The sequence below is a fragment of the Suncus etruscus genome, chromosome 10 (genome assembly GCF_024139225.1).
Source record: "Suncus etruscus isolate mSunEtr1 chromosome 10, mSunEtr1.pri.cur, whole genome shotgun sequence".
Lineage (NCBI taxonomy): Eukaryota > Metazoa > Chordata > Mammalia > Eulipotyphla > Soricidae > Suncus > Suncus etruscus.
In genome coordinates this window covers 95444205-95466711 of record NC_064857.1, presented here as the reverse complement: position 1 = coordinate 95466711, position 22507 = coordinate 95444205, and the positions used below count along the sequence as shown (strand labels likewise).

Sequence of the window (22507 nt, the reverse complement as noted above, 5' to 3'; positions counted from 1 at the left end):
CCTTCCAGGAGCTTTCTGTCACAGCCTGCTACAAAGTCATTACATCCCCCTGCAGTTGAGCTATCGGTTTCTCCAGTTAGTATATCCCTCAGTAGAAGCATTTATTAGTATTATTTAGCTGATGGAAAAAATATTTAAAAGAATCAAAGCAATAGATAACCTGAGGGTGGGGTTGAGTGGTAGAATTTGTCCATTTTTTTCTTTTATATCATTGAGAGTTTGGGGAAGGCCAGCGAGATTGTATAGGGGTTAAATCACTTCCCTTGCATGTGGCTGATCCCTGTTTCAGACAGAGATCCAGCGACTCCTAAGCACCTTTGGAAAATAGAACAGAGTTGAAGAAAAATGACTGTATTTAATATGAAGGTTTTATATTGAAATGAATGATCATATTTAGGCATATTTTAGTTAAGGATATATTTATTAACAATCATATCACTAGTATTTGAAATGTAATCAGTCTGGAAAGTTATTCTAGGTAAAGATTACCATAAGCCTCAGTTTTGTTAACTGAATGTGGGAATAATCAGAGTACTTTATAGAATTTCTCTGGGGATTAAATGAGATAAATTATGTAAACTGCCTGGAATAATGCTGATATTATTTTGAACCAAAGATAGCAATCATTTTATGGAGACAATACCATTTGCATGTACTGGCTATGAAAACTATGTCTAGGTTTTTATAACAAGGGAGGCAACAGTATTTTATACTTTTCTCATTTACAGTGGGTATTTGACTAGGAGGCAAGTATTTTTTTTTTTTTGTTTTGTTTTTGGATCACACCTGGCAGCGCTCAGGGGTTACTCCTGACTCTTTGCTCAGAAATTGCTCCTGGCAGGGCTTTGCCTGGCCACATGGCTGGGCAAGCCAGTGAGGTGGGAATAGCAGCACAATAGGTTCTGGCATTAGGACTTACCAGGGTATTTTTCTTATTAAACCTTTCCATTGTGGTTATGAGAAATATATGGATATCATTGATTTTCATCTGCTTGTCATTATCTGAACGCCGTCCAGGCGCTCGTTTTATTCCTTTACTCCCTCACTCCCATCTCTTGTTACCCCACATTTAACCATTTGTCTGTACTAATGATTTTTGTTTTGGCCAAGGTGGATTACATATCTTTCACAGTAATTTTTTGGGTAGAGTCTGAAGCTTCAGCAGGCAACGCGTCACGGCAAGGTTCTATGCTGTAGGCTTTTTGGCCAAGATAAGGTGTAGATGCAGCCTCGGCTGCCCCCCACAGCCTTCTCTCTCCTTCCTCCTCCGGTGAGGTGCAATTTAAAAGAGACCCCAGGCTTCCTTGTTCTTGCAAGGAGCTGGGAAGGGACTGCTGAACTTTCAACTTCCAGCAATTAGGAAGCAAACGCCTCTCGGGGAGTCTGAAGCTTCAGCAGGCAACAAGGGGAGGACATGGCTCCATGCTCTCATTGCTTGTCCAAATCATAGATCAAAGTGGTATCTCGGAAACACCCCCCCCCTTGACTATTTTTAAAACATAAGAGGGTCATGTGTATCTTCTTTGTATATCTCAGATGTATTCCCTTAACATCTATGACTCTTCGAATATCCTCATATAGTGACAATTTTGCCTACTGGATTGTTATTTGATTGTTTGATTTTCCCCCTTTGAGATCTGTTTTGTAAGCAATACTAGTAGAAGAGTATGTCTGTATAGATTTCATGTATGTACCAAGTTACGGGGAATGTTGGACTTTATTCGTCGGTCCCCAGATGCACCAACAATATCTTGTGGCATTGCTTCTCTTTTGCATAGGCACATTAAAATGGGAAAATAATACATATGCAAACAAGTTCTTATCTAATAGAGATGGGAACACAAATTTGGTAATGTAATTAGGCCTTTTATCCTGAACATTGGCATAATGATTTGGCTCAGGCCTCAGAAGAATGGGCATCGCCCACACACACCTGAACAATGGATACCATCTATGGAAACAACCACAATTGTCTATAACATTACCAGGATCCAAGCCTCTACCAGGGAAGACCTACCACTGCTTTGGCATTGAGTTACTCCAAAGAGTGCTCCCAACACCCAGACGACTCAGCAACAGTCTGCATGCAGGGCAGATCGCTCCGCATTGAATGGTATGCTGAAACTAGAGGATGCTCCACATCAGCCTGACATCGATGAAAGAAATGCACAGAATCCAGAGTCTTTAAATATAAGAATCTGATACCAACAATAGCTTAAGTGTGAAAAATTTTCACCGGGACCTTGAGAATGACTCGAGTTGGACGGGCTGGTATGCCTGGAACCCAGAGTCTGTCTTATGCCAATAAACTTCTGTGGTGAGGCCTTTTTGTAATCAGGTCAAGGATTTTTTTCCATTTTCTCCATTTTTTGGACCTATGCAAACAACAGCGATTGCCACTATCACACCTTTACTATCTTTTTTTTTTTTTACTCTTATCCTTTAAGGAAAAAAAAAAAACAACTTCCTGAACTTAAAAACAAATAACTGTAGTAGAATGCCTCGAATACAGACAGGGGATGGGAAAGGGGAAGGGGGTAATGTTACATTGGTGAAGGGGGTGTTCTGGTTATGACTGTAACCCAACTATGATCATGTTAATTAAATAAAAAAAATATTGAAAAAAGAAAAAGAAATTGCTCCTGGCAGGCTCAGGGGGACCATATGGGATGCTGGGATTCGAACTGCTGTCCTTCTGCATGTGAGACAAACGCCTTACCTCCATGCTATCTCTCCGGCCCCAGGAGTCAAGTATTTTTTTCTAGTTCTAAGGACATAAAATTTAAAAAATTTAAAAAAAGTGCAAGCTACAGAAAGTGATTCTTAAATGCTAGGATTAACCCCCAAGCGTTGCCTCCCCCCAAAAAAATAGAACAAACTAAAACTAAACTAACAAACTAAAACAAACTAAAACAAACTAAAAAAACAAAAACAAAAAACTAAAACAAACTAAAACAAACTAAAACTAAACTAACAAACTAAAACAAACTAAAACAAACTAAAAAAGTTCGAGCACTACGTAGGCTAGAGCTCACTTAAGCATTTGCCTCCTGTGAGGCACTGGTACCATACATATACACGTATTCAAACCCGTAAGATCTGAATAAAGCATATACAAACCCACAAGAACTAGATAAAACACACAAACCCACAAAAATTGGACAAAACACACACACAAAAATAGGCTAAAATACATGCACACAAACCCACAAAAACTGGATAGTACAGATAGTCCTTGCTTCACGTATCTGACCAGGGTTCAATTCCCAGGATCCCCTATGGGTCCTGAGCACTGCCAGGAGTAATTCCTGAGTGCAGAGCCAGGAGTGACCCCTCAGCATTGCTGGGTGTCTCCCATCAAAAAAAAAAATTAAAATGTCTGTGCAACACTTACAGCTGCAGTAGAGTTAAATGACTTGAAATCTCTATGCTTTCCCTCCCAGCACATTACAATGAAAAAAAATTAGAGTATACAGCAAAGTAGACCAGTGATAGAGCATATGCTTTGATAAATAACAAAATGTATAGATGTAGCATACTAATTATTATAAAATGTATAATAAAATACAAATAGTATATGTAGATGGAGCTGGAGCAGGTAGTGTGCTTGCCTTGCATGTGGCTGACCTAGGTTCAATCCCCAGCACCCAATATGGTTGGTCTCCAGGCAACGCCGGGAGTGATTTCTGAGTGCAGAACCAAGAGTAAGCCCTGACCATTGTCCAGTGTGGCTCAAGAAACAATTTAATAATAATCATCATAAAACTTTATAGATGGCAGAAAAGTTAAAATAGTATGATAAGCATCTGTATACCTTCCATCTTAGTTCAACAGTTGTGAACATTTTGCTATATTTACTTTATTTTGCTTTATAACTGTTTGTTTTGTGGGAGGGCATACTTAGCTATTCTAAGCAGCTACCTCAGCTTGGTGCTCGGAGTCATTCTTAGCAGGACTTGAGGACCTGAGTCTCCCTCATGCAGAATGTATGCACTAGTCCTTGAACTATCTCTAATCTCTGTTACTATCTATTTTTTATGAATCTTTTGAAAGTTGCAGATTTGGGACATTTTCTAACCACAATCCTACTAGGAATGATTTGCAAATAATACTTCAAAAGTATTATCCAGAGGGCCAGAGTGATAGTACAGCAGGTGAAGTGATTACCTTCCTTGTGGCTGGCCTGGGTTTAATCTGGGACATGCAGATGGTTCCCTCCTGCTCACCAAGAATAATTTCTGAATACAGAGCCAGGAGGAAGCCCTGAGCACAGCCAGGTGTGACCCAAAATATACCTATATCCACTATTTAGCCTATAATTAAAAAAATGGCCAGTTGGGGTGCCAGTGTGATAGTACAGTGGTAGGACACTTTCCTGGCAAATGACTAACCCCATTCGATTCCTAGTACTAAATGGTCCCACAAGCCTTGCCAGGAGGTATCCCTGAATACAGAGCCAAGTACAATTCCTGAACGCTGCCACGTGTGGCCCATAAAAATATAAATGATGATAATAATTCTTTGACCCTCAGTGAAGAATAAACACAGCTTTTTTTTTTTTTTTTTTTTTTTTTAACCAAGTCATAAAAAGCATGGTGTTTTCTGAGAATAATTATTGCCTGCTAAGACTTCCTACTGGCTACCAAGAATGGTGCTGGTTTGGAGAATATGTCCTTCTGACATAGGGCCTTCCAGTTAGAACAGTTTACTGTACTAGAAATTTGTCCTGCCTAGATTGGTTCTGCTTCTTAAAGTTGTTCTGAATGTATACTTTGGAATTTGCTTTATATTCTTGTCATCTGGATTTTGCACCTAAATATCTTCTTTTCTTCATACTCATTTATCTACATAACCTCTTTGTAACAGTTGGTGAAATTTAGGCAATATTGATTTGTGACAATATTGAGTTGTATTAAAAGTTGACATAGCCCAATTGACCCTGACCGCTGCTTTGTGTTTATATGGATACTTATTTATATATTTTATTTCGTTTTTGTTTTTTCTTTCTGGGTCACACCTGGCGGCGCTCAGGGGTTACTCCTGGCTTTTCGCTAGAAATCACCCCTGGTAGGCATGGGGACCATATGGTATACCAGGATTGGAACCTTCTGCATGCAAGGCAAACACCCTACCTTCGCTATCTCTCTGGCCCCCTACATTTTTTTTTAATATATGTTACTATTAAAGTAGTCTGTTTATAATGGTGTTGACATTTATGGTCATAGAGCATACACTAATTGCACTGCCATAAAAATATTTGTTTTTTTTGTTTTGTTTTGTTTTGTTTTGGTTTTTGGGCCACACCCGGCAATGCTCTGGGGTTACTCTTGGCTGTCTGCTCAGAAATAGCTTCTGGCAGGCACAGGGGACCATATGGGACACTGGGATTGGAACCAACCACCTTTGGTCCTGGATTGGCTGCTTGCAAGGCAAACGCCGCTGTGCTACCTCTCCGGGCCCCAATATATTTGGTTTTTAACGTATTGGTAATTTACGAACTCAGGAAGCCATAATTTTATTTTTTCCCTCTGAAATATGATGAGTGATGTGTTCTGTACTTGGGATCTGCTTTGATTATTTGGAGGGAGATAAAAAGCTGTTATCCCTTCAAGTGTGCTGGAGATCAGACCTGGAGCTCCTACATGCAAAGTATGCACTATAGCCTATCAGTCATCTGTCTCCCCAGGCCTAGGGGGTGTTTAAAGGTCAAACTGGAAGGATTTAGGGTCCAGTTCTTCCAGATCCATGATATTGATTACGAAACTGGCCAGTGACTCATTTGTTAATTGAAGTGTTTGGATTAGATGATAACAGTCCTTCCAGTTTTGAGATAATTTAGATTGCTATACTTATATACTGACTCAGGGAGTACTTCTAGCATTCTGGAGCATTGGGTCTGTATTTGCCACTGGCAAGGGAGACTGGTGAACTTGGTTATTAGGATCACACTGTGTACTCTTTTGTCTGTTTTGCAAGGCTTATTTTCTAAGAAATAAAAGCTAAGCAAAGTACAGTTTGAGAAGTGGAGTAATAAATAATACAGAAGGTAGGGTTCTTGCCACATGGTAACCCTGATTCAATTCCCTGGGTCCCATATCACAAGGAGTGATCCCTGCATACAACTGGAGTTAGCCCTGAACACCTCCAGATGTGACCCCAAAAGCCAACTAGTAATAATAATAAGTAATAAAATGATTTTCAGTAGTAAAATAAATAATACAGCTTGAGGGTCATAGCAATAGTACAGCAGGTAGGGTATTTGCCATGCACTGGCCACCCAGAACTGATTCCCAGCACTGAAAAGGGTCCCCTGAGCACCGCTAGGAGTAATTCCTGATGCAGAGTGAGGAGTAACTCTGAACATCACTGGGTGTGGCAGAGACAGACAGAGAGAGGAGAGAGGAGGGAGGGAGGGAGGGAGGGAGGGAGGGAGGGAGAGAGAGAGAGAGAGAGAGAGAGAGAGAGAGAAGAGAGAGAGAGAGAGAGAGAGAGAGAGAGAGAGAGAGAGAGAGAGAGAATAGGGATGACATGCTTACTTTGGCATGGAACTGACCTCAGTTTCTATCCCTGGTATCATATATGGTCCCCCAAGCATTGCCAGGTGTGATCCCATATATGGTCCCCCAAGCATTGCCAGGTGTGATCCCCCTGGGCACAGAGCTAGACATAAGCCCTGAACACCACTGGCCGTGCCCCCAAAACAAGTAAACAAGAAAAAAAAAGTGAGAAAGAAAAATAAACTATTAGAACTATGTAACATATAAAGTGGTTTTTAATAGGTGGTATATGAAGAAGTGAAAACAGTTGATGCCCCGAATAATTTTTTTAATATTTTGGGAAACGTAGGTCATTCTTTGATTTCTTTTTGTTCAACTAAAAAGAATTCTCGCCTCCCAGTTAGAAGGGGAAAAAAGGGAGGCACCAAGATCAAACAGGTACAAGACTACTAAGTAGTAGGATAGGTACAGAGGGGACCACATATTCTAGCAGCCCTGGGAGTGAGGGAAGAGGATATGGGAGGTAGGACAAAAATGGAGGTGTAGGGAGGACAAATTGGTGATGGGAATCCCACCTGATTTTATGTAAATATGTACCTAAAATATTATTGTCAACAATATGTAAGCCACTATGATCAAAATAAAAATTATATTTAAAAAAAAAAAAGAATTCTCATTCTCAGATAGACTTTGAGACCTGAGGCAGAGCCAGGCCGAACTGTGCAGATTCCTGAGGAGCTGCTAGTTGTGACTAGCAGAAGAAAGAGCAAAGTGGACATTAATTAGTGCCACATAAAACACAGCCTTCAGGCTTTCGTTGTAAAGATAATAATGATGATAGCTATCTTGGAGTGCTCACCTTGCACCACACACTTGACCGAGCACTTTCCTCTTGGACTCTCAGTTCAGATCACAAATCTCATTCATTCATTCTCCCTGGTAAGCTGTAAGACTGAATGGAAAGCGGATCCAGCTATCCTTTTATTTTATTTATTTTATTTTATTATTTGTTTGTTTGTTTGGTTTGGTTTTGGAGTCATACCCGGCGGTTCTCTGGCTACTTCTGGCTCTGCTCAGAAGTCGCTCCTGGAAGGTTCTGGGACCATATGGGATGACAGGATTCGAACCACCTTCTGTCCTAGATCGGTTGTGTGCAAGGCAAATGCCCTACCGCTGTGCTATCTCTCTTGCCCCTAGGATCCAGCCATCCTGAATCCTTACAGTGTACCTTAGCCCGAGCTGACGAAAGAGCCATAGTTGTTCTTCAGAGCCTAGGCTCTGTGGGCTCTGCCCTGGCAGCAAAATCATTCTGTCCCCTTTCCTCTTCTTTGTGCTCCTTTCAGCGAACAGAGCCTCCTGTCCTGATGCCAAAGAATAGCAGCACTTGACCTGTCCTCTTAGCCCGCCTTGACCACCCACCCCTTGCCATCGTTCCTGGTCATCTTGTCACTCTTTCTGTTTTAGTTTTCATTTTTCGGGTTGCACCCGTTAGTGCTCAGTGCTTACTCCAGGTGCTTCCCTTGGGGATCACTCCTAGCCTAGCAGGGCTTGGGGGATCAGATGTGGTGCCACGGATCCTACCAGAGTTGGCCACTTGCTAGTCAAGTGTCTTGCTCAGGTCCCCATCTTGTCTCATTGTTATGAGACTGAGTATTGATTTTTGTTTCACAGCTTGGGGGAGGAAGACAACTGTCAGAATTCCTCTGGCCACCTGGTTAAGTTCCAGAAGGCACCGGTTGGGACAAGGTCCACAATGGCCACACCCTTTGTGACTATGGTCTTTTCTCCTCTGATAACTCTTATTTTTCCCTCTCTCCTAGTTCCAGTCTGCCAGGAGGTTAAAATATTTCTCTGTTTTCATTTTCAGAGTTTTTACTTCAGTTATTACCTCATTTTAATGGTCAAACTGTATCTGACTTAATGCAAAAGGAGCAAAATTGCTTCCTTGTGTCATCCGACAATAACATGATGGTTTTCTTTTTCTTTTTTTTTTGGTTTTTGGGTCACACCTGGCGGTGCTCAGGGGTTATTCCTGGCTGTCTGCTCAGAAATAGCTCCTGGCAGGCACGGGGGACCATATGGGACACCGGGATTCAAACCAACCACCTTTGGTCCTGGATCGGCTGCTTGCAAGGCAAACACTGCTGTGCTATCTCTCCGGGCCCATGATGGTTTTCTAAGTGGCTTCATTTGCTTGGTCTTTTCTTAGAAGCCTGTGGAGGTCACGTGGTCACAGAAGGTTGTGGTGATTTTTTAGTCCTCAGATAAAAATCCATGGTGCTCGGTGCTCTGGAATAAACCAGACTGGGCATGGGGGAGGCCCACATCCATTGGCAATTCTCAGGGCTTATTGCTGGCTCTGCATTCAGGACAGTCCTGGTAGTGCTCAGAGGACCATCTGGGACTTGAATACAGTTAGCCACATTCAAGCCAAGCACCCTACCTGTTGTACTATTGTTCCTGCCCCAATAAACCAAATTAAAAAGATAAAATAAAATAAACAGAATGTTGAGGGCCAGAGATAGGACAGTAGGTAAAGTGCTTCCCTTGGTACCACATAGGGTTCCTCAAGCCCTTCAGGAGTGATCCCTGAGTATAGAGCCAGATATACACCCTGAGCATAGCAAGAAATGACCCAAAACTCCAAAATAAACAAATACAATAAACAATGTTTAAGGGCTGGAGTGATAGCAAGCAATAGGGCGCTTGCATTTGCCTTGCACGCAGCCTACCTGGGACGGACCCATGTTCGATCCCCAGCATCCCATATGGTCTCCTGAGCCTGCCAAGAGTGATTTCTGAGAGCAGAGCCAGGAGTAACCTGAGCAGTGCTGGGTGTGGCCCCCCCAAAAAAACCCAACCCAACAACGTTTAAGGTCTGGGTAGACAGAGCACGTAAGACCTTGAATTAAATTCCTGGCTCCACATACCCTGTCTTCAGCACCTCCATTCTAGCCCTGGTGGGTCCCCCTCCACAGATGTGCCAAACACTAGATGTGGTCCTAGCGGCCCCTAAGCCTTGCCAGCCCAAGCCAGGCCAGCCCAAGCTTTTTTTGGGAATCACTACTCGTATCAAAAATATGAATGTCTGATGTGCCCCAATCTTTACTCAGCATGAGTTACCTACCTCCATTGCATTGTTTGAAACGAGAGGTAGGAGAGGAAAGAGGGTGGGGTGGGTGGGGAGAGGAGGAGAGACAGACAGAGAGGAGAGAGAGAAGAGAGGGAGAATATGTGTGTCATGTTGAAGTTCTGCAGCACTGAGCCATGTCTTTGGCATAGTTGGTGTGTGTTTTTCATCAAAGTGCACTTTCCTTGCCTGGTAGAGCTCTGGAAATGAAAGTTTCACAATTTGCCTTTAAACTAAATTTGACTTTGTTTTGTTGGCTCTTAACTGCCTGATGTTGTAACTCAGTCTTAATTAAATCTAGATTTCAATCCTGCAAGTCTATTTTGACTAATTGTGATTTCATTTAATTTTGAGATCCTTTCATCATTTTAATTTTGGTTTTTGGGCCACACCCAAAATGCTCAGGGCTTACTCATGGCTCTGCACTCAGGGGTGAGCTGAAGTTCAGTTCAGAAATCATATGGAAAACCAGTGTCAGACCCAAGTCTGCCTTTCACAAGACCAGTGCCCTCCCCTCAGTAATGTTGCTCCAATCCCTCTCATTCTTTAGCTTTTTTAAGTATTCCTTTTTGACACTCAAGAGACAAGTTAGAGTTGGGATATTTCCCCAATAGCTCCCTTTGATGCATTTGTCAGTAAGCTGAGACCAGAAGGCTTCTGTTTTGTTTGTTTTTATGAGACTCGAACCCACACCTCTACCCTTCTTAACTGTTGAGCCACCAACTGCCACCAACTGTCTTCTGCAGTGCTGTGTTACATTCCATGGGCTCCTGGAGGGGAAGGTAGCGTCTCCATCTGGGACTAACTTTCTATTGTTTAGTTTCCCACAGTCAGATCACCCGCCTCTACAGCCGCTTCACCAGCCTGGACAAAGGAGAGAACGGGACTCTCAGGTAGGCGTTTAATTTATTTTCTGATGATCACTGAATAAGGGTAGATGTGATAGGCATCCAACATGTGAAGAGCAGGGAACACTTACTGATCTTTGAGTAAGTATTGATCCACAAAGAAATGAAGTAAGTATAGTCATGGTATTGCATTTACCATTAGGTCCTTGGTGCTTTATTCTGATTCTCCATTAGGTTGGGAGGCTTTCTAGAAACATACTTTTGAGAATTTTAGCTCTCTGCATGAGTTTTCCCATGCCTTTTCACTAAACATTTCAGCTTCTGTGTTTTGGTATATTTGTTTGAGGTCACACATAGCAGAGTTCAGGGATATTCCTGACTTTATGCCCAGGTGTTGATCCCATCAGTGCTCAGGCAACCATGTAGTACTTGGGGTCAAATCAGGTTTCCTGTACTCAAAGCCTACCCTTTACAAACCATTAGGTCTTAAGCTTGCTTCTTGAGCTCAGTCTGGTATAAATGAAAACGAGAGAAGTCCTCAACTATCTTGAGGACTAGAAGGAATTGCCTGATTGTACCTCAGAATAAATAGGTTACAATGGAATCTGCTTGTTGAACCTGCTGGCTCTTGGGGTTAGCACATTGTCTCCTGACAAAGGTCATTTCAGCCTCTGGCCATAAAGTTAAACTAATGCTCTTCCCTGTCCTCTTTTCTGCAGCCAGCAGTAGAAATTACCTGATAAACTTTCAATCTTTCTGGAGCAGAGTTCTTTTTACTTACTGCTCATCTCAGCTCCAGGCTGAACTCATTTGGGTGCTATCTGATTACAAGTTACCAACAATATTTTATTCCCTGGAGCAGATTCTATTTCTTAAAAAGTCAATTGTTATTGGGACTGGAGAGATAGCATGGAGGTAGGACGTTTGCCTTGCATATAGAAGGATGGTGGTTCGAATCCTGGGATTCGTTTAACCATATGGGATCATATGGTCCCCTGTGCCTGCTGGCGCGATTTCTGAGCACAGAGCCAGAAGTAACCCCTGAGCACAGCTGGGTGTGACCCAAAAACCAAAAAAAAAAAAGAAAAAAAAAGAAAAAAGTCAGTTGTTATTATAATACATATATATGTATTATATAAATACTTTCCCTTCTATAGTTTTTTTTTTTCTTTTTTTTTTTAATTGATTGGTTGGTTTTTGGGCCACATGCAGCGGTGCTTAGGAGGTCACTCCTGGCTCTGCACTCAGAAATCACCCCTGGCAGACTAGAAGACCATATGAAATTCCAGGAATCAAACCAGGTCCTTCCTGGATTGGCCACATGCAAAGCAAATGCCCTACCGCAGTGCTATCTCTCCGGCCTCCTTCAACAGTTTTTTCACTGTGACCTGAAACCTGATTTTCCAGAGTGAAAAGTTAGAATCTAAGTTTCTTTGTAGTGCCAGTGATATCATAAAGAAGAAACTGTGGAAAATTTTTGTTTAGAAACAGCTTTCTGTAAGGGCCCAGGGTATAGCTTAGTGGCAGAGCATTTTACTTGCATATATGAGGTTTGATCCCAATATCACAAAAAGGAAGGGAGAGGAGCTGAAGAGATAGTATAGCATGTAGGAGATACTTACCTTGCATGCAGCTGAACTACGCGTGTTTTTGTTTTTGGGCTACATTCAGTGGCTCTTGGGATACTTTTGGCTCTGCACTCAGAATTCACTCCTGGCAGACTCGGGACTATATGGGATGTCAGGGATCAAACTCACTGGGTCAGCTGCATGCCAAAACAAGCACCAACTATGTTATCTTTCCAAACCACACAATCGTTTTTAATTTTTAAAAACCTTTCTTGGTCTTTGTTCCCTGCTTTGTAATAGGAGCTTTTTGTGTTTTGGTTGTGGTTTTTGGTGTCACACCTGTCAGCACTGAGGACTCATTCTTGGCTCTATGCTCAGAAATCACTCAGCTGTACTGGGGGATCATATATGGTGCTGAGGATAAAACTCAGATCTGCAACGTGCAAGGCATGGACCTTTCCCACTCTACTATCTCTCCAGTCTATAGTAGCTTTTTTTTTGTTTGTTTTGTTTTTGTTTTTGGGCCACACCCAGTAACGCTCAGGGGTTACTCCTGGCTATGTGCTCAGAAGTTGCTCCTGGCTTGGGGGACCATATGGGACACCGGGGGATCGAACCGCGGTCCGTCCAAAGCTAGCACAGGCAAGGCAGGCACCTTACCTTTAGCGCCACCGCCCGGCCCCAGTAGCTTTTTTTTTGGGGGGGGGGGGGTTCTATAGATGCAAAAATGTGTCAAGTATCTACTGGGTTACTTATTAAGCACTTTTAGAAATTTTTGTTTCCAAAGTTATTGTCATCTTTAGTCATTCCCTTTCTTCCCTTCTAAACCTTGGTGGCTAGCTGTTTTATTGTCAAAAGCTGGCATGGGTTTGCTTATGCTTGGTTTTTCCTAGGTGTCTCTGAGTGGAAGGGTGGACTTCACCACTTCAGCATATATAGTCTCTCTAGCCAGGGAGGAGAAAGACAGATTTTCTTTTCTTTTTTTTTTTTTTTTACTTTTCTTTTTGGGAGGGAGGGTGGGAAGAGGAAGAGAGGGTGGAAGAGCGAGAGAGACAGAAAGAGAGCTCAAAGGGCCCAGTGCAAGTAGGATTCCCAAGACACAGGACCTGAGCACCACTAGGCAGGGCCAAAAGAAAACCAAAATGAGGAGGGTCAGAGAGACAGAAAAGTGAGAAAAGTGGAGGAGGGGGAGGAGAGAAAGGAAGCCTGAAGAAGGATAGGGAAAGGGGAAGAAGAAAAGGGAACAGAAGAGGGAAAAGGAAGAAAGAAGAGGGAGGTGGAAGGGAGGAGTGAAGTGGAGGAGGAGGAGCAGGAAGACAGATTTTTCAACCCCGTCCCTAGTTTTGGGGGCACCAACATCACACTTGATTTGAAGTTCTACCTGGACAAATTGTTGTTGGTTTTTTTTTAATGGTGAAAAATAAAACTGTTCAGAATTAGCCAGGTGGACTATTTAGATAACTGCACTTTTTCTGGCAGCATCCAAGGCCTCATAAATAGGAGCCAATATACACCACCTTCTCTACACCACCTTCTCTCCGTGAGGTCTGGTCTGGGTGTTGACCTTTGTCACCTCAATGTCATAAAGCTTCTTCACAGCCTTTTTTTTTTTTTTTTTTTTTTTGGTTTTTGGTTTTTGGTTTTTGGGCCACACCTGGTGGTGCTCAGGGGTTACTCCTGGCTGTTTGCTCAGAAATAGCTACTGGCAGGCACGGGGGACCATATGGGACACCGGGATTCGAACCAATCACCTTTGGTTCTGGATCGGCTGCTTGCAAGGCAAACTCCGCTGTGCTATCTCCTCCGGGCCCTCTTCACAGCCTATTTAATGTGGTGTTTATTGGCTTTGAAATCCATAGTGAACTCAAGTGTGACTTTGTTGTTGTTTGTTTATTTTTGGCTTTGGGCCACACCCAGCTGTGCTCTTAGCTTACTTTTAGCTCTGTGTTCAGGGCTCACTTCTGGCGGGGCTCAGGACCCACTATTGCTCTGGCCCCACAAGTATGTTATCTTCTGTCTTCATGACAGACTCTGGTCACAGGGAACCTGATGAAGGCATAGTGGGAAAGCATGTGGAACAGGAAATTGTGTCAGAGGGCTCATTTGATTTCTCCATTTTTACTAACAGTTCTCCATTTTTACTCTGAAGGTAAATGATATTGCATTCTTGGAGGGGCATCCTTTGGCCATAACTGGAAGTTGGCCCATTCTTTAGAAGGTCTTTAAGTTAACAACTGAGAATGCCACTCCCTTTACCAGGCCAAAAAGTGTGGTGTCCTGTTAAGACTGCAGGAAAGAGGGGGCCGTAGAGATAGCATGGAGGTAGGGCATTTGCCTTGCATTTAGAAGGATGGTGATTCGAATCCTGGCATTCCATATGATCCCCTGGTCCTCCTGCCAGGAACGATTTCTGAGCATAGAGCCAGGAGTAACCCCTGAGTGCTGCTGGGTGTGACCCAAAACCAACCACAGCAAAAAAAGACGGCAGGAAAGAATGGCCTCAACAGTGCAGCTGGATTTGTCAGGCCCTTCGCTCTAACACACCAGTCTTTACATTTATGTCTCCTTTCTGACATCCAGAATTTCTCACAACCCCTTGTCTATGAGTATATTCATACTATATGGGTTGATATGATTCCTATTGCATGTTTTGATGGTATTTCTCTCTGTTCCTCCCTTTCCTTCCCTCCTCTCTTCTTTTGTCCTCGCCTCTTCTCTCCCCTACACTCTTTCTGCTTATACCCAGGCTAAGTAAGAAGAAAACAAAGAATGAGAAAAAGTACATATATATATGACCATCATCTTCATCCAAAAGTCACGTTGCAGCTTTGCAAATAGGCTATCTTAAAAGGCCCTGGAATAAAACTAACAAAGAATAGATTTAGTGTTTATTGGCATTTTGTCTGAAATAAAACTGTTACTAAAACAACAGAATTACTAATACTTTAAGGTATTATTTAAAATAAAAATTATTATTATTTAAAATGAAATTATTATTTAAAATAACAATTATTGTTTATAAGTCTACTTAATTATAAATAACAGCAGTTACCTATTATAATTATTAAATATGGAAAACTTTTCTTATGTGTTTGTGGTGCAGAAATTAAACACTAATCTACATCCTGGGATACTGTTCCCTTCATTGAATATGTTACCATAAGTAATATATCCTGTCAGAAGGTTTTAATGTCCTCAACATGTCTGAGTCACCTGAGCACCAGCTGTGGGCACTTGGTAATCACCTGTAAGGCTCTCTCAGAGGAGAAGGGCCTCACACAGGGTAGAGGGATGGTGCTGAGCTCACTAAAGGCATTAGACAGAGTTTCAGATCACGTCTGTGTCTTGCAAACCACCCTTTCTGGGGGACTTCCTGACTACAAAGGTTGCCAGCAGATGTTCAGTTGTTCCATTCTCAGATTTTTATACCACTGATGATAAACTTTTTCTTCAAAAAATTGTTGAGGGGCTGGGGCTGGAGAGATAGGTTAGCAGGTAAAGCACGTGTTTTGCACATGGCCAACCTGGGTTCTATTCCTGAGCACCTCAGTAGTGACTCCTGAGTGAAGACCTAGGTGAGACCCAAAACCAAATAGTGTTGTTGAGGAGACTGAGATAGCTGGAACTGGGATCAAGGCCCTTGCCATGTATGCTGCCCATCTTGGTTCAATTCTAGTATTGCATATGGTTAGCAGAGGATCCTCAGCAGATTCAGGAATGGCCTTGAACCCTGCAAATGTGATCCCCATAAAAAAAAATTGTTGTTCCTAGATATACTGTGAGATATTGAATATAATAGTGGAGAGGGACATGAAGAGATCCTCCGGGGGTTGGTAATTGCACTGACATTAAAAAAAAATACATATATATATATATATATATATATAGTTTTTTATTTTTTGGTGTTTGGTTTTTGGGCCACACCCGGTGGTGCTCAGGGATTACTCCTGTCTATCTGCTCAGAAATCGCTCCTGGCAGGCACAGGGGACCATATGGGACACCGGGATTCGAACCAACCACCTCTGGTTCTGGATCGACTGCTTGCAAGGCAAACGCCGCTGTACTATCTCTCCGGGCCCATTGCGAATTTTTTTTACAACTTCCATATTCAGTGACACGCGACCCCATGACCCATAGTTTAAGGAGCTAGGATATAGAGGTCATCTAAATTCTGGGAATAGAAATTCAAAGTGTAAGTTCTTATTGACAATTTGATTATGACTTGATCCTTTTGTTGCTGCTGTTTGGTTCTTTGAACCACACCCAGTGGTGCTCAGGGATTACTCCTGGCTCTGCTCTCAGAAATCGCTCCTGTCAGGCTCGTGAACCATATGGGATGCCGGGGATCGAACCCAGGTCTGTCCCGGGTCGGCCAGGTGCAGGACAAATGCCCTACTACTGTGCTATTGCTCCAGCTCCTATGACTTATAGATTCTTTTCTTTTTTTTTTTTTTTTTATGGTTTTTGGGTCACACCCGGCAGTGCTCAGGGGTTATTCCTGGCTCCAGGCTCAGAAATTGCTCCTGGCAGGCACGGGGGACCATATGGGATGCCGGGATTCGAACCGATGACCTCCTGCATGAAAGGCAAACGCCTTACCTCCATGCTATCTCTCCGGCCCCAGATTCTTTTCTTTTTGAGGATTTTGGATTACACCTGGCAGTGCTCAGAAATCGCTCCTGGCAGTCTCTGGGGACCGTATGGGATACCAGGGATTGAACCCGGTTTCCTCCTGGGTTGGCTGCATGCAAGAGAAACACCCTACCGCTGTGCTTTATGACTTGATTCTTTTTTTTTTTTTTTTTTTTTTGGGGGGGGGGTCACACCCGGCTGTGCTCAGGGGCTACTCCTGGCTCTACATTCAGAAATTGCTCCTGGCAGGCTTGAGGGACCAAATGGGATGCCAGGATTTGAACCACTGTCCTTCTGCATGCAAGGCAAACGTTTTACTGCGGCCCCATGATTTGATTCTTAATTGAAACTTAATTGAAACTCCTGGCTTGGGTGGGGACTTAAGGAGTTCAGACTAGGTCAGACATTTAAACTTTGCCTTTTCTCAACCAAAATTACTTGGCTTGTTAGACATTAAACTGAAGTATGTGTCCATGTAAAATCAGGCTCGGAATGGAGTAGTGATTGTCTTCAGTGTCTGTCAAATGAGGAGCTACATTTTAGTGATAGTATAGGCTTTGTTTTTATTTTATTTTATTTTTTTATTATTATTATTATTATTTTTTGGGTTTTTGGGCCACACCCGGTGGTGCTCAGGGGTTACTCCTGACTATCTGCTCAGGAATAGCTCATGGCAGGAACGGGGGACCATATGGGACACCCGGATTTGAACCAACCACCTTTGGTCCTGGGACGACTGCTTGCAAGGCAAATGCCACTGTGCTATCTCTCCGGCCCCGGCTTTGTTTTTATTATGGGAAAAAGTGTGTAAAGGACTTGCTGCAGTTATTCTTTAAGTTGTTGTTGTTGTTTTTGAGCCATACTTAGTGGCTCTCATGGGCTAATCCTGGCACTGTGCTCAGAAATCATTCCTGGTAGGCTTGGGGTAGCATACGGGATGCTGGGGATTAAACTCTGGTTGGCCGCATGCAAGGCAAATGCCCTACCTATTGTGCTATCACTTCGGCCCCTCTATTATTTTTTTTTGTTTTTGGTTTTGGGTCACACCCGGCAGCGCTCAGGGGTTACTCCTGGCTCCACTCTCAGAAATCTCTCCTGGCAGGCTCGGGGGACTATATGGGATGCCAGGATTCGAACCATCGTCCTGCATGCAAGACAGATGCCTTGCTAATCTATCTCTCCAGCCCACCCCCTCTATTAATTTTTAATTGAGACCTTATAGTTGATAATATTGTTGAAGTTGTCATTTTATAGTTTCATGCCTACACACTTAATTTCTCTGCCTTTCTTTTAGGATCCCTTCACTAGTCCAAGGAGTTTATTTATAAAACATATTACTAAGTTTTTAGAAATGTGCTTAGTACATGAAATTAAATAATCAGAACTTTAGTGGCTTATTTTCTCTTTTATCAACTTAAGCAACCCAGTTAACTTATGAATGGCTTCTTTAGTTCATCCATTGATAAAAGTCATTACCCTTGGTGATGAAAGAAGATTTAGAATCCAAAGTTACTAAGTTTTAGAGCTCAGTGTCCTGAGTTTCTTCCTGTGGAGAAATGTGGGGCTATTAAATGTGGGGCTGAGATTGTTTTTTTGTTTTTTTGCTTTTTGGGCCACATCTAGTGACTCTCCGGTTACTCCTGGCTATTCGTTCAGAAATTACTCCTGATTTCCTTGTGGGTGGGGACCATATGGGATAACAGGGAGATTGAGCCTCTGTCCATCTTAGGTTAGTGTGTGCAAAGCAAACGCTCTACCACTTGCGCCACCACTCCAGCCCCAAGCGGGCCGAGATTGTTGAATTAAATGAGCATCATGTGAATGTTAAACCACAAGAACTGATTATTGAAATTCTCTTGGATAAAAGAACATTGAGTTCAGTATAAAAGCAGTGGAGGAGTAACTGTTATCTTGTCTCTTAGCAAACTTCTTGAAAGCAAGAATCAGATTTCAGTTAAACTTTTCATTTTGTTTGGAGGCCAATACTCCCACACTCCTTCATGTTCAGGCTCCTGGATCTGGCCACGATATTCAGGAACTTGCTATGTGGGGATTGATCTCAGGGCTTCAATATTCAAGGCATTTGCTTCAGCCTTGGGAACCATCACCTCAGTTGTAGGTTTTAAAAATATTGGGGGACCGGGGGGGGCGGGGGGGAGAGGGAGAGAGAGAGAGGGAGGGAGAGAGAGAGAGAGAGAGAGAGAGAGAGAGAGAGAGAGAGAGAGAGAGAGAGAGAGAGAGAGAGAGAAATTGTGTATGCTGTTTCTTTTTGATTGACACCATTGTGATTTACAAATTTTTTATAGTTGGGTAAAAAATTGTAGTTTAAAAATGTTTTAAGAGGGGGCCGGGAAGGTGGCGCTAGAGGTAAGGTGTCTGCCTTACAAGTGCTAGCCAAGGAACGGACCGAGGTTCGATCCCCCGGCGTCCCATATGGTCCCCCCCAGCCAGGGGCGATTTCTGAGCACATAGCCAGGAGTAACCCCTGAGCGTCAAACGGGTGTGGCCCAAAAACCAAAAAAAAAAAAAAAACCAAAAAAAAAAAATGTTTTAAGAGTACTTCTGGAAATTATTTTAAACTTACAGAAAAGTTACAAGAATGTTAGGAAGAACTTTCATGGGTCTGATAACCAGATTCAGCAGCTGTTACTATTTTGCCAAATACGTCGCTGTGTTTTCTTCCAACAAAGGCATCCTTGCTCAGAAAAAAATAGCAGAGCTGGAGAGATAGCATGGAGTTAACGTGTTTGCCTTGCGTGCAAAAGGATGGTGGTTCGAATCCCGGCATCCCATAGTCCCCTGAGCCTGCCAGGAGCGATTTCTGAGCGATTCTGAGTAACCCTGAACTGTTGGATGTGACCCAAAAAACAAACAAACAAAAAAAAAAAAAAAAAGGAAAAAAGAAAATTACAGAGAGCCAGGGAGAGAGCACATTCCTAACATGTCTGAGAACCCTGTTTTGATCTCTGGCCCCACTTGGTCACCCTGAACGTTGCCAGGTATAGAGACCTGCAGACCTGTAAGCACCACATTATCAGGCCCCCCCAACACCTATTTATTGAATGTTCTTTAGGAAAGCATCTTTCTCTTGAAACATTTAATATAGGAGAGAAAGATGTGCTTTGCTTAAGAAAAAGAACATAGGGCCCGGAGAGATAGCACAGTGGCGTTTGCCTTGCAAGCAGCCGATCCAGGACCAAAGGTGGTTGGTTCGAATCCCGGTGTCCCATATGGTCCCCCGTGCCTGCCAGGAGCTATTTCTGAGCAGACAGCCAGGAGTAACCCCTGAGCACCGCCGGGTGTGGCCCAAAAACCAAAAAAAAAAAAAAAAAAAAAAAAAAGAACATATAGGGCCGGAACCATACCCACCCACAGTGGGTAGTACATTTGCCTTACACTTGATCAACCTGAGTTGGATCCTCAGCATCCCATATGTTACCCCAAGCCTGCCAGGAATAATTTCTGAGTACAGAGCCAGGAGTAACCCCTGGCATCTCAGGTGTGGTCTAAAAGCCAAACAAACAAACAAACCAAAAAATAAAACTTTGAAGAACCAATTTGATTCTAAATTCTAAATTACAGTTCTGCTATTTCTTTGTAACCCTGGACAAGTTGCTTTATCATGCAAATTTAATGATCTCAGCTTTGACATGGTGTAGTTAAAATGTTGAAGAAATGACCTTGTGAATATTGGGGCAGGAGAGAGAGCACAGAGCTAGAGCTTTTGCCTTGCACGCGGCTGACCCAGGATGACCTGGGTTCGATTCCTGGCATCCCATAGGATCCCTGAGCCTGCCAAGAGCGATTTCTGAGCTTAAAACCTGGAGTGACCCCTGAGCACTATTGGGTGTGGCCCAAAAACAAACAAAAAATGACCTTATGAATATAAACATTGGTACATAATGTGCATACATGAATAGTAACTTAAATATTCACTTTAATGTAACCTCCCAGCTCTTTATATTTTTAAACTTTTTTTTTTTTTTTTTTGGTTTTTGGGCCACACCCGGCAATGCTCAGGATTTACTCCTGGCTGTCTGCTCAGAAATCTCTCCTGGCAGGCACGGGGGACCTTATGGGACACCGGGATTCGAACCAATCACCTTTGGTCCTGGATCGGCTGCTTGCAAGGCAAATACCGCTGTGCTATCTCTCCGGGCCCTATATTTTTAAACTTTAAAACAAATTTTTCCCCCATGAACATGGTCCCCACGTGCACATGTCACCTCTATCTCCCCCTTGAGATATGAACTTTCCTGTTTTCATGCTGGGTTGTCTATGGGGCCTCTCTCCACCTTTGGGGAAACCTATATTCTCTCTCCCCTTTTTATCCTTTACCTCCCTTTCTTCAGTACCTTTCAATAAAACTTGTTTTTACAAAAAAGTTGTTTTTTCTTGGGGGAGGGGCAAAGCGCTAGCACAGTGGATAGTGTGTTTGCCTTGCATGCAATGCAGCAGTCCCAGGTTTGATCCCCAGCATTCCATATGCTCCCCAGAGCCTGTAAGGAATAATTTCTGAGTGCAGAGTCAGGAGTAACTCTTGAGTGTCACCTGGTGGGGGGGGGAGAGAGACAGAGACAGAGACAGAGACAAAGAGAAGAGGAGGGAGGGGAGGGGAGGAAAGCAGAGGAGAAGAGAAGAAAAAGAAAGAGAAAGAAAGAAAGAAGAGAGACATTTGCCTTGCATGGAGCCGATCCTGGTTCGATCCTCCTGCCAGGAGTGATTTCTGAACACTGCTGAGTGTAGCCAAAACACTAAACAAACAAACAAACAAACAAACAAAAAACTTAAAAATAATTGAAAATTTTTGATGCCACGATTAAAACAGGGCCTCTTACATACAACACATCTTCTTTTACCACTAGGTTTATCTGCAAATCCCTTAAATTCTGAGAGCACAAAAGCTCTGGCCATGGTCAAGAGTTGAATACTTGTTGCTCTGTGAGGTTGATAGTACAGTGAGTAGGGCACTTGCCTTTCTTTTTTTTTTTTTTGTTTTTTTTGTTTTTGGGTCACACCCGGCGGTGCTCAGGGGTTACTCCTGGCTGTCTGCTCAGAAATAGCTCCTGGCAGGCACGGGGGACCATATGGGACACCGGGATTCGAACCAACCACCTTTGGTCCTGCATCGGCTGCTTGCAAGGCAAACGCCACTGTGCTATCTCTCCGGGCCCGGCACTTGCCTTTCAAACTGACCTGGGTTCAATCCTTGACATTCCTAAGTCCCACCAGGAACGATCCCTAACAAGTTAGAAACAAGCTCTGAGCACTGTCAGGTGTGAACTTAATACCACTTTCCCACCCCCAAAATATACTGGCTCTAGTTTGTAAAAGACACTTGAGAAAAATAGAGCAAGTAAATATGAAAATTGAATATTTGCCACATTGTATTCTTGCCTGTGAATTCTGCCATAAAATCCCTTGCACTTTTTGTTCTGCAGCTGATCTTGACTTCCATATTGGAAGTCCCTCTGAATTTTTGCTTCCATATTGAAATTCTGTGGTGTTTTATACTTTGCATTTGCTGCTGCTCACTCTCCAAACTTAATAACTAAGTCCAAAATGGTAATGTTCAAGGAATCATTTACAGGGACTGCTTAGTATCGGCTTGTCAGTTGGTTTATTGACGTCACCTGTGTGTGCCGAATTCACTGGAACTGGAATGTGGCATGGTCAAATCTGGCTTCTTCCGCCCCCGAGTTGGTACAAGAAACTTGGCAGCTGTAAAGTACTATTCATTGCAGTTGTTTGGTATGATTTGCTGCTGAAGTGAATTCCAGGAAGCAATACTCTTTCTTAGCTGTCCTTGCATGACTAAAGGAGTTTGTGCT

At 42.9% G+C, this 22507-nt stretch overlaps 1 protein-coding gene across 1 annotated transcript in view; it reads left to right on the top strand.

Annotated features, from left to right (window-relative positions):
* CHP1 (calcineurin like EF-hand protein 1) overlaps window positions 1–22507 on the top strand; it is a 61909-nt gene that overhangs the window by 3432 nt on the left and 35970 nt on the right. The window contains exon 2 of the mRNA XM_049781480.1: window positions 10448–10520. Within this exon, the coding sequence (XP_049637437.1) occupies window positions 10448–10520 (73 nt within the window). The remainder of the gene's footprint in view (window positions 1–10447; window positions 10521–22507) is intronic.